At 47.4% G+C, this 12,520-nt stretch overlaps 1 protein-coding gene across 9 annotated transcripts in view; it reads left to right on the top strand.

Annotated features, from left to right (window-relative positions):
- PPIP5K1 (diphosphoinositol pentakisphosphate kinase 1) overlaps positions 1-12,520 on the top strand; it is a 316,383-nt gene that overhangs the window by 152,110 nt on the left and 151,753 nt on the right. For all 9 annotated transcript variants that reach the window (XM_075345881.1, XM_075345880.1, XM_075345875.1 and 6 more), the window contains 3 exons: positions 731-913; positions 8,712-8,853; positions 10,746-10,969. In XM_075345881.1, coding sequence (XP_075201996.1) covers positions 731-913; positions 8,712-8,853; positions 10,746-10,969 — 549 coding nt within the window. The remainder of the gene's footprint in view (positions 1-730; positions 914-8,711; positions 8,854-10,745; positions 10,970-12,520) is intronic.

Genomic DNA, 12,520 nt, shown 5'->3' with positions numbered 1-12,520 from the left:
AGATTGTCATCCAGGGGGTGTATATAGCCCGGAGGGAGGAGCTACACGTTTGAGTGTAGTACTTTGTGTGTCCTCCGGAGGCAGAAGCTATACACCCCATGGTCTGGGTCTCCCATGTTGGAACTATAAGAAAAAGAATTTACGGTAAGTAAACAAAATTCTCTTTTTTCAAGTCTTTAGACAGTTCTTTTCTATTGTCCATGCTTAGTGTGGCACACACAAACACACAATGCAAACGTTGAAGTCAACCTCTCCCCTTTTTTTCTGGATTCAGATATGATTTTCACATTACCCACACATGGTACTTGCCACAAGTGACTTTGAATGAGCATCACATGCTTGAAACAAAGTTGTTTACCCACAATTGTGGAAAGGTGCCAAAACTTTTGTCTGTAACTGTAATATAATGATTGCAATATATGTAGAAGATAAAAACTTTGATGTGAGTGCTTCTTTAATAACATATTGCAATAACTTATCTAAGCTTGGTGGCTCTACTATTTTACTATTCACATCTGCTACTAATATTTCCTGGATAGACTTGCAGCAGACACGGTGGAATAGGGGAATGTATTTTCAGGTCTATTTAATAAAGATTATATTTTTCATTGTTATTCCTCTTAAGTTATGTTATCGTAGGTCCTTGTACAGTGATAAATGTAAATATTTGGGCTATTTTAATAAAGTGGAACTTTTGATGTAATATAATATGACACTCTAATTGTTACAGGGTCTTCTGGCATTAGAAGGTGAGCTTACACCCATTTTGGTTCAAATGGTGAAAAGTGCAAATATGAACGGACTTCTGGACAGTGACAGTGATTCCTTAAGCAGCTGTCAACAAAAGGTGAAGGCTCGTCTCCATGAGATCATGCAGAAGGATGCAGATTTTGTTGAAGAGGACCAGGACAAGGTAGTTCTGGGGTCCAGGACTAGAATCCCACCAGAGAAATGGCAGCGTTTTTATGTTCCTTTCCTCCAAATATTTGTCCCACGGAGACATACTGGTTATTTGACTGTATATTTGCATCTCTTTATGAGATTGGATAGTGTGAGATACTCTATGTTCTATATACATAGTGGGAAGTAATAAATTATAGGCCATGTGCGCACTTGGCGTTTTTATGTATTTTTCCTGCTTTTTTAATCAATAAAAGCAAGGAAAAGGCATCCCAGCAAAGTCTATGAGAATCCTGACTTGCTGTGCACACGCTGCTTCTTTTTTCCTTGCAGAGTTTGTTGCTGAAAAAAAGCAGCATGTCAATTCTTCATGCATTTTTTTTTCTGCGTTTCTATAATCCCCTGCAAAGCTTTATCACTACAGTGGATTATATCGCAGCACTTCGCCTCACACACCATGCATACAGCATGGTGTGTGAGGCTCTCCATAGCGTGGTAACTCAGGGTTTTCATGGTGTCGACTCTGGGTTACCATGGCAGGGATGGGGTCCCTGTGATCGTATTACAGGAACCCGATCACCAGGGAGAGGTAAGCGATAACTCTCCCTGCTTTCTGAATGCTGCGATATCACCGATCGCAGCATTTAGGGGGTTAAACTGCTGGGAGTGGCACGGGCACCGCTTCGGGCAGTGCGAGCTGGGTCCCAGCTGTAACATCAGCCGGAAACCCAGAAGCGATTTCGGGGGTACAGTACCTGAACCCCTGCGATCACCATGACTAAAAAAGCAGGAAAAAACGCAAGGGAAAAAACGCACAAACACAATAAAAAATGTGTTTTTTCAGCTGCTTTTTTCCTGCCAAAACATGCTTTTTTTGAACAGAAAAGAAGCACATAAAAAAAAGCAATGTGGCACAGGCACATACCCATGCTGTAGTTACACCAGCATTTCTTTGTCGCTCCATTGGGAGACCCAGACAATTGGGTGTATAGGCTATGCCTCCGGAGGCTGCACAAAGTATTACACTAAAAGTGTAAAGCCCCTCCCCTTCTGCCTATACACCCCCCGGGCTCCTCAGTTTTTTGCTTTGTGCGAAGGAGGCAGACATGCACGCATAAGCTCCACAGCTTAGTCAGCAGCAGCTGCTGACTATGTCGGATGGAAGAAAAGAGGGCCCTTAACAGGGCCCCCAGCATGCTCCCTTCTCACCCCACTCTTGTCGGCGGTGTTGTTAAGGTTGAGGTATCCATTGCGGGTACGGAGGCTGGAGCCCACATGCTGTTTTCCTTCCCCATCCCCCTTAGGGCTCTGGGTGAAGTGGGATCCTAATCGGTCTCAAGGCACTGAGACCGTGCTCCATCCACAGCTCCTGAGGACTCTGCTGGATAGGAGCCGAGTATCGTTCAGGGACATGGCCCTGCTACTTTGAGGTACTCTGTGTCCCCGTGGGGACCGCGCACAGCAACACTCCAGCATTGCTGGGTGTGCTAGTGCACCGGGGACCGCGGCGCTGACCGCGTTTGTGCCATTACACACTGCAGCGTCGCTGAGTGTGTTAGTGTATGGGGACTACCGCGCTGACCGCCGCTACCATTGTTATTACTGTGGCGCGGCTGGGACTGTTAGTGCGCCGGGGACTTCCGCGCCGACCGCGCTTTTACGGCGGCCGCGCTTATAACTCGAGTCCCCGGCTTTTGCGGCCTAGTCTCTTTTTCTTCCCGCCCCCAGGCCTGCCAGTCAGGGGAAGGGCGGGACGCTGTGCAGGACGGCAGCACTGAGGGCTGGAGCATGCTTTGCATACTCCACCCCCCTCACTGTGCACAGTGGGGCACCAGTTCCCGCACTTTCTGGGTCACGCCCACGGCTCCCTCCTCTCCTCAGGACGCCGGCAGCCATTCCTGTCAGCTACTCTGACGCTGCAGAGGGGGGACAAGCTCTGGGAGACCCAGGCAGGGATTCTGGTGGCCACACAACCGCTTTAAGCGGCCGGTAAGCAGCACCTGAGGTGCTGGCCCCACTTGTGCAGTAGTGTAATTATAGGTTATATGTTTATAGGCTATTCTTTACACTGTATGGTGCACGGTTTAGTTCTGGCTATATACCCTATTGTGTTGCTCAGGGGAGACAACAGCATGGCGCCCACAAGAAGTAGGGGTGCCAAAACATACTATGCTGCCTGCGCCGCATGTACGACCCCGCTACCGGCAGGTTCCACTGACCCTCATTGTGTACAGTGCTCGGCCCCTGTGGCACTTGCTCAGCCGGAGCCTCTGCTAAGGGGGGCCCAGGGGGATCCACCTGCTAACACTGTCCAAGTGACAGGGACGGAGTTTACAGTTTTTACTGAAAGACTGTCTGAGACTATGGCTAAGATTCTAGAAGCTTTGCAGTCCAGACCGGTATCTCAGACCATGGGCACTGTGGAATCATTGCCCCCTGGTTCCCCTCAGTTGGGACAACAATGTTCCCCTGGGGTGTCTCATAGATCCCGGGGTGAGGTCTCTGACACGGACCGCAGCCCCAGACCGCCTAAGCGAGCTCGCTGGGAAATCCCCTCGACCTCATCACATTGTTCAGGGTCTCAGAGGGAGGACTCTCTGTATGATGACCCGGAGGTAGCTGATCAGGATTCTGATCCTGAGGCCGCTCTCAACCTTGATACTCCTGATGGTGACGCCATAGTGAATGATCTTATCGCGTCCATAAATCAAATGTTGGATATTTCTCCCTCGGCTCCTCCAGTGGAGGAGTCAGCCTCTCAGCAGGAGAAATTCCGTTTCAGGTTCCCCAAGCGTACAACGAGTATGTTTCTGGACCACTCCGACTTCAGAGAAGCAGTCCAGAAACACCGAGTTTGTCCAGATAAGCGTTTTTCCAAGCGCCTTAAGGATACACGTTATCCCTTCCCTCCTGACGTGGTCAAGGGCTGGACTCAGTGTCCCAAGGTGGATCCTCCAATCTCCAGACTGGCGGCTAGATCCATAGTTGCAGTGGAAGATGGGGCTTCGCTCAAGGATGCCACTGACAGACAGATGGAGCTCTGGTTGAAATCCATCTATGAAGCTATCGGCGCGTCTTTTGCTCCAGCATTCGCAGCCGTATGGGCACTCCAAGCTATTTCAGCGGGTCAGGCGCAAATTGACGCACTCACACGTACGTCTGCGCCGCAAGTGGCGTCCATAACCTCTCTAACGTCGGCATTTGCGTCCTACGCTATTAATGCTGTCCTGGACTCTGCGAGCCGTACGGCGGTTGCAGCTGACAATTCGGTGGCAATACGCAGGGCCTTGTGGCTACGGGAATGGAAGGCAGATTCTGCTTCCATAAAGTGCTTAACCGGTTTGCCAATTTCTAGCGACCGTTTGTTTGGTGAGAGGCTGGATGAAATCATCAAACAATCCAAGGGAAAGGAAACATCCTTACCCCAGGCCAAACCAAAATTACCCCAACAGAGGAGGGGACAGTCGAGGTTTCGATCCATGGCGGTCTAAGTCACGCCCTAAAAAGACCGCCGGAGGTGCCGCTACCAAGGCGGCTTCCTCATGACTTGCGGCCTCCTCACATCGCATCCTCGGTCGGTGGCAGGCTCTCCCGCTTTTCCGACACCTGGCTGCCACAGGTAAAAGACCGTTGGGTGAGAGACATTCTGTCTCACGGTTACAGGATAGAGTTCAACTCTCATCCTCCGACTCGATTTTTCAGAACATCTCCGCCTCCCGAGCGAGCCGATGCTCTTCTGCAGGCGCTGGGCACTCTGAAGGCAGAAGGAGTGGTGGTCCCTGTTCCTCTTCAGCAGCAGGGTCACGGTTTTTACTCCAACTTGTTTGTGGTTCCAAAGAAGGACGGGTCTTTCCGTCCTGTCCTGGACCTAAAACTGCTCAACAAACACGTAAAGACCAGGCGGTTCCGGATGGAATCCCTCCGCTCCGTCATCGCCTCAATGTCCCAAGGAGATTTTCTTGCATCGATCGATATCAAAGATGCTTATCTCCACGTACCGATTGCTCCAGAGCATCAGCGCTTCCTGCGCTTCGCCATAGGAGACGAACACCTTCAGTTCGTGGCACTGCCGTTCGGCCTGGCGACAGCCCCACGGGTTTTCACCAAGGTCATGGCTGCAGTAGTTGCGGTCCTCCACTCTCAGGGTCACTCGGTGATCCCTTACTTAGACGACCTGCTGGTCAAGGCTCCCTCTCAAGAGGCATGCCAGCACAGCCTCACCGCTACTCTGGAGACTCTCCAGAGTTTCGGGTGGATCATCAATTTTCCAAAGTCAAATCTGACACCGGCCCAATCGCTGACATATCTTGGCATGGAGTTTCATACCCTCTCAGCGATAGTGAAGCTTCCGCTGAACAAGCAGCGTTCACTACAAACGGGGGTGCAATCTCTCCTTCAAGGTCAGTCACACCCCTTGAGGCGCCTCATGCACTTCCTGGGGAAGATGGTGGCAGCAATGGAGGCAGTCCCTTTCGCGCAGTTTCACCTGCGTCCTCTTCAATGGGACATCCTACGCAAATGGGACAGGAAGCCGACGTCCCTCGACAGGAACGTCTCCCTCTCTCAGGCAACCAAAGCTTCCCTTCGGTGGTGGCTTCTTCCCACTTCATTATCGAAGGGGAAATCCTTCCTACCCCCATCCTGGGCGGTGGTCACGACGGACGCGAGTCTGTCAGGGTGGGGAGCAGTCTTTCTCCACCACAGGGCTCAGGGTACGTGGACCCAGCAAGAGTCCTCACTTCAGATCAATGTTCTGGAGATCAGGGCAGTGTACCTTGCCCTGAAAGCGTTCCAGCAGTGGCTGGAAGTCAAGCACATCCGAATTCAGTCGGACAACTCCACAGCGGTGGCTTACATCAACCACCAAGGAGGAACACGCAGTCGGCAAGCCTTCCAGGAAGTCCGGCGGATTTTGATGTGGGCGGAAGCCACGGCCTCCACCATCTCCGCAGTTCACATCCCAGGCGTGGAAAACTGGGAAGCAGATTTTCTCAGTCGCCAGGGCATGGACGCAGGGGAATGGTCCCTTCACCCGGACGTGTTTCAGGAGATCTGTCGCCGCTGGGGGATGCCGGACGTCGACCTAATGGCGTCCCGGCTCAACAACAAGGTCACGGCATTCATGGCACGTTCTTACGATCACAGAGCTCTGGCGGCAGACGCCTTAGTTCAAGATTGGTCGCAGTTTCAACTTCCTTATGTGTTTCCTCCGCTGGCACTGTTGCCCAGAGTGTTACGCAAGATCAGGGCCGACTGCCGCCGCGCCATCCTCGTCGCTCCAGACTGGCCGAGGAGGTCGTGGTACCCGGATCTGTGGCATCTCACGGTCGGCCAACCGTGGGCACTACCAGACCGACCAGACTTGCTGTCTCAAGGGCCGTTTTTCCATCTGAATTCTGCGGCCCTCAACCTGACTGTGTGGCCATTGAGTCCTGGATCTTAGCGTCTTCAGGATTATCCCAGGAGGTCATTGCCACTATGAGACAGGCTAGGAAACCAACGTCCGCCAAGATCTACCACAGGACGTGGAAAATATTCCTGTCGTGGTGCTCTGCTGGGGGTTTTTCTCCCTGGCCATTTGCCTTGCCCACTTTCCTGTCCTTTCTTCAGTCCGGATTGGAAAAGGTTTTGTCACTCGGCTCCCTTAAGGGACAAGTCTCTGCGCTCTCTGTGTTTTTTCAGAAGCGCCTGGCCAGACTTCCACAGGTACGCACGTTCCTGCAGGGGGTTTGTCACATCGTTCCTCCTTACAAACGTCCGTTGGAACCCTGGGATCTGAACAGGGTGCTGATGGTTCTTCAGAAACCACCGTTCGAGCCAATGAGGGATATTTCTCTCGCACGCCTTTCACAGAAAGTGGTTTTCCTAGTAGCAGTCACTTCACTTCGGAGAGTGTCTGAGCTAGCAGCATTGTCATGCAAAGCCCCTTTCCTGGTGTTTCACCAGGACAAGGTGGTTCTGCGTCCGGTTCCGGAATTTCTACCTAAGGTGGTATCCCCTTTTCATCTCAATCAGGATATCTCCTTACCCTCTTTTTGCCCTCATCCAATTCACCAATGTGAAAAGGATTTGCACTTGTTAGATCTGGTGAGAGCACTCAGACTCTACATTTCTCGTACGGCGCCCCTGCGCCGCTCGGATGCACTCTGTCCTTGTCGCTGGCCAGCGTAAAGGGTCACAGGCTTCCAAATCAACCCTGGCTCGCTGGATCAAGGAACCAATTCTCGAAGCTTACCGTTCTGCTGGGCTTCCGGTTCCCTCAGGGCTGAAGGCCCATTCTACCAGAGCCGTGGGTGCGTCCTGGGCTTTGAGGCACCAGGCTACGGCTCAGCAGGTGTGTCAGGCGGCTACCTGGTCGAGCCTGCACACTTTCACGAAACACTATCAGGTGCATACCTATGCTTCGGCGGATGCCAGCCTAGGTAGGCGAGTCCTTCAGGCGGCGGTTGCCCACCTGTAGGACGGAGCCGTTACGGCTCTATTATGAGGTATTATTTACCCACCCAGGGACTGCTTTTGGACGTCCCAATTGTCTGGGTCTCCCAATGGAGCGACAAAGAAGAAGGGAATTTTGTTTACTTACCGTAAATTCCTTTTCTTCTAGCTCCAATTGGGAGACCCAGCACCCGCCCCTGTTTTTTTGTGTACACATGTTGTTCATGTTGAATGGTTTCAGTTCTCCGATATTCCTTCAGATTGAATTTACTTTAAACCAGTTTATAATTTTTTTCCTCCTTCTTGCTTTTGCACCAAAACTGAGGAGCCCGTGGGAGCACGGGGGGTGTATAGGCAGAAGGGCAGGGGCTTTACACTTTTAGTGTAATACTTTGTGCGGCCTCCGGAGGCATAGCCTATACACCCAATTGTCTGGGTCTCCCAATTGGAGCTAGAAGAAAAGGAATTTACGGTAAGTAAACAAAATTCCCTTCTTTTTGCTGTGTAGCAGTGATGAGGTGGAGTACTGAATAGTGTTGTTCTCCTAAGATCTTGTACTTTGGGCATGAAATAATGACAACCACAAGGTAATATAAAGCATTATTAGCTGATCTGCTACATTCACCTAAAGGCCGCTTTACACGCTACGACATCGCTAAAGCGATGTCGTTGTGGTCACGGAATTTGTGACGCACATCCGGCCACGTTAGCGATGTCGTTGCGTGTGACACCTATAAACGATTTTGAATCGTCGCAAAAACGTGCAAAATCGCTAATCGCTGACATGCCCCCCTATTCCCAATTATCGTTGCTGCTGCAGGTACAATGTTGTTTGTCGTTCCTGCAGCAGCACACATCGCTATGTGTGACTCCGTAGGAACGAGGAACCTCACCTTACCTGCGGCCGCCCGCAATGAGGAAGAAAGTAGGTGGGCCTGATGTTCGTCCCGCTCATCCCCGCCCCTCAGCTTTGTTTGGGCCGCCGCTTAGTGACGTTGCTGTGACGCCGAACGAACCGCCCCCTTAGAAAGGAGGCGGTTCGCCGGTCACAACGACGTCGCTAGGCAGGTAAGTAGTGTGTGACAGGTCTGCGCGATTTTGTGTGCCACGGGCAGCAATTTGCCCGTGACCACAAACGATGGGGGCGGGTACGCACGCTAGCGAGATCGCAGCGTGTAAAGCGGCCTTAACTCTCACACCCTTATACCCCTTGTCTAAGTGCTAAGATCAGTCTGTCCATTCCATATTTCAGTTTGCCAACTGTATTAACAGTACCTTGTTTTAGTTTAGTGATAAATATAAGGTTGGACACATTTTGTCCATACCAGAGTGTCTATGTAAATAAATGTGTGGTTCTTCTACTTGCGTTTCTGTAGCTGGCCCCTACAAGTAGCAGTTCTCTGCTCAATTCTATGGAGTCCATAAAAAACCCCGTGAAGACCTGTGACCTGGTGTTTGACCTCATTGAGAGTCTGACATCTCAGATCCGTCAGCGTTTGGAAGATCCTAAATCTGCAGGTAATTTTTTATAATATTATGTACAATTTATAAAGTTATGGTCAGTCGCTTAATGAACCCATTTTACCTGCCTGAGTAATTGTCTGATGTCTTGGCTAAGCTAACAGTGCTCCCTGCACAGACCTAATAGTGAGAGATGAGCACAGTCAGCGATCTGCCACAGCTCAGTTAACCCCTTACATACCGTTGTCAATAGGGATCATGGCATGTAATTATACTGACAGGCTTGCAGTGGCCTCCAAATTTGCCATAGATTAAAGCCTAATAAATTGTTCCAGATCCTGGACCTACGGCCAAAGTGACCCAAGCGTATGTTTTCTAATTCAAGTCAATCAGACTGACTATGCTAATAACAAACTTTGCTGTGAGCGTGAGCCGAGTCTCATTTACTGTGATCTGTTTCTCTCACATGTGAGAATCGGAGCACAGGTGAGGAGGAGATGGAAAACTTAATTTCTCCATCTTCTCCATTGTCTGTGTCGGCGTAAATCGAAGACTCTGAGTGCTGTCTTTTGATTTGCAGTCTCCCGTAGACTTGAATGGGTGTGCACCGTCCAATATTCGTTGCCAATCGCAGCATTCTGCCTCTTTTTTTTTTTTTTATGCCAAATCGGCATGAGAAAGAAAGACCTGGTCGACACTGCCCCATAGTATAGCATTGGTTTGAAGGGAATCCAATAAAACATCAGATAACCCTCATCTGTGTTATACGCTCATGTGAGCGACCCCTAACGGGCATGCTATCACTATAACACCAGAGCTTGTCCTGCAAAAAAGTTCTCAAATAGCTCTGACTACAGAAAAATAAAGAAGCTGTGTGTCTCGGAACTTGATGACCACCCCTCCCAAAAAAATATTTTGTTTTAAAGAGTTTTTTTTGTTATTGTTTTTAAGGTTTTTTTATATCAAAAGTAGCAAGACATAAAACTAGAAATTTTTAGCGTTGCCATTATATCGATTTGTAGAAAAAAACCTATCTTGTCAATCATAATGTATGAATGGTGTTTTATACAATTATATATATATATATATATATAATATATATATATATATATAAATAAATATATATATATATATATATATATATAAATATATAAATAAAAAAATATATATATATATATAAATAAATAAATTAAAAAAACAAAAAAAACACCGGTGCAAAATGGCTGCAAGATCTGAGAATGAAACACAATAACCACCCAGAAAAAGAACCAGTCACCATCACAGAAATATATATATATATATATATAGCTCCCCTACAATTTATTTTTTTTTACTTACACCTTTCAAGAAGTTCGCTAAACTAAATAAAAAGAAGTCCTCTGTACCTAAAAATGGGATAATTGAAAACTACATCTTGTCATGCAAAAAATAAGGCTTTATGTAGCTTCGGTGTCAGAAAAATGTTTGCGTTCTCTCTCTGATAATATGGCAACACAAAAACAAATTATATATTGTTTTCAGAATTTTTAATGTACAAAAGTAATAAAACTAATTCAATTTGGTATCGCTATTCTTCTACTGACTCTAAAGTTAACACTTTATTTGTGCAGCAAATGAAAAGTGTTACATTTATCATGTAAAAAATAAAACCTAACGGAATTCCTGTTTTTATTTATTGTTCTTCCCATGAAGTGTTAAGGAAAGTTAGGTATTAGGTTGTTTGTACCACAATATGGTGCCATTGACAAAATTTATCTCATGCTTCAAAAACAAGGCCTCGAACAACTATATTGACAAAAACAAAACACAAAATTGTGGCCCCTGAAATGCAATAGTAAAAAAAAAAGTGTGTACATTAAGACCAAATAAAGTTTAGACTTTAAAGGGATTAAATATGAAATGGGCACTAGTGGGCATGTGTGGTACTAAAAAAGTGCTTTTGTCCCTAGAGCTACAGTTATATCACAGTGAGACCTTGGAGCTGATGTTACAGCGATGGACCAAGCTAGAAAGAGATTTCCGCATGAAAAGTGGGCGTTATGATATCAGCAAGATTCCGGACATTTATGATTGTGTCAAGTATGATGTTCAGCACAACGGCTCACTCAACCTGGACGGGACTGATGAACTCTTCAAACTGTCTAAATCTTTAGCAGATGTCATAATCCCCCAGGTCGGTATAACCATCATTTGTCAGTGTATCATTCAGATGGATAAGTATAAAGCTTGTTTTCTTATTTTAATTGACATTTGTTCTGAACTGATTTTATAGAAGATTGGTCAGAAGATTTCACAATACAATCCAGGTCAGAATGGCTGTATAATCCATTTTGGATTTCCCTGCCTCCTGGCTTCCTTGTTACCAGCGGACAGTGTGCTTCTGACTGACTGACATTTTATACCAGAAGCATAGTTGCACTGCTGTGCTCTGTCCAATGCAGAAGAAGCAGTTTTGCCTCTGCTGCATCGAAGTAGCGCCTGGGCACCTAGAGGTGGTCCACCCGTTTTCATTACTGGCCACATCAATATTATGTTGAGAATCAAGGTTTCTCTCAAATACCTTGTGTTGCCAATAGTGTCTGTGCGTGACACAATTGCGGTCCGCTCACCCCCTTCACGTGACCCCTGGGCTCCGTGACCTCTGATGTCCGGTGATGTCACGTCAACTAAGGCAGGCCATAGTTTTCCTGAGCAACTGGGCTGTGGACGGCGTTTCACTGCTCGTCACAGCCCAGCATTGCTCCTGCTTGCGGCACTCCGAGCTTCATGGGTGATTAGTCGAACAAATGTGTCCCCGGTGGGTTCACCCCCCGCTGCCCTTGACTAATGAGTCTCTCCCTATACAAGCTCGCAGGAAGAGATCTGTCACTCCAGGGTCCGGGAGAATCCAGGAGTTACCCATCTTTTAGACTAGTGTTCTTGGGCACTATTAAACTATATTTTTGTGAAACAGCTCAGCATTTTAGCGTTAAACAAATATTGCTGATATTAAACAGCCATTGTCTGATATATGGTGCCGATCCACAGGTAGTATTTATCAGCTGACAGGTTCCCTTCAAAACATTGCTTGCAAGCACTATAGCAAAGAGATTGTAAGCGAGCGCTTGCTGCCTAGGAATCTGGCCATGGCTGATAGACTGCAGGGGTGGCTGATATCCTCAGCAGTAAGCAATAGAGAATAAAATTAAAGAAAAATCTATTCTTTAGAGTGGAGAGAATTTTTAAAATTACAGAGTGCTTATAAAAACAGACTACATTGAAGTTATGTATTTGTGCACACAAAACAACCCCTTTAAAATGCTCATTTAAATATCAGGCAGAAAAACTTAAAAAAAGAAACCATTCTAACATGAATTATTTTCACGTTAAGTACACCAGCCTAATCAGTTCAAGAAATCAATTTTATATATTATGCAGTATGTATTGTGAGATCTGGCAACTAGTGATGAGTGAGCACTATCCATGCTCAGGCGCTCAGTAATCTTTAAAGTCAGTTGGATGCTCAGATGGGGGCGACTCAAGCACCCAAGTATTATTGAAGCTAATGGGGGACTTAAGCATTTTTTTCAGAATATTTAAATGAAAAATGTGCTCGAGTCCCCAATCATTGACATTCATTATACTCGGGTGCTCGGTTTTCGCCCATCCAAACATCCAACTGCCTTTAACGAGTACCAAGCATAGTAGTATTTGCTCATCACTACTGGTGACTGGTCCCCTTTAA

This window comes from Anomaloglossus baeobatrachus, chromosome 4 (assembly GCF_048569485.1).
Source record: "Anomaloglossus baeobatrachus isolate aAnoBae1 chromosome 4, aAnoBae1.hap1, whole genome shotgun sequence".
Classification (NCBI taxonomy): Eukaryota; Metazoa; Chordata; class Amphibia; order Anura; family Aromobatidae; genus Anomaloglossus; species Anomaloglossus baeobatrachus.
The sequence above is the reverse complement of the archived record's forward strand: the minus strand, read 5'-3'. Positions and strand labels throughout refer to the sequence as shown.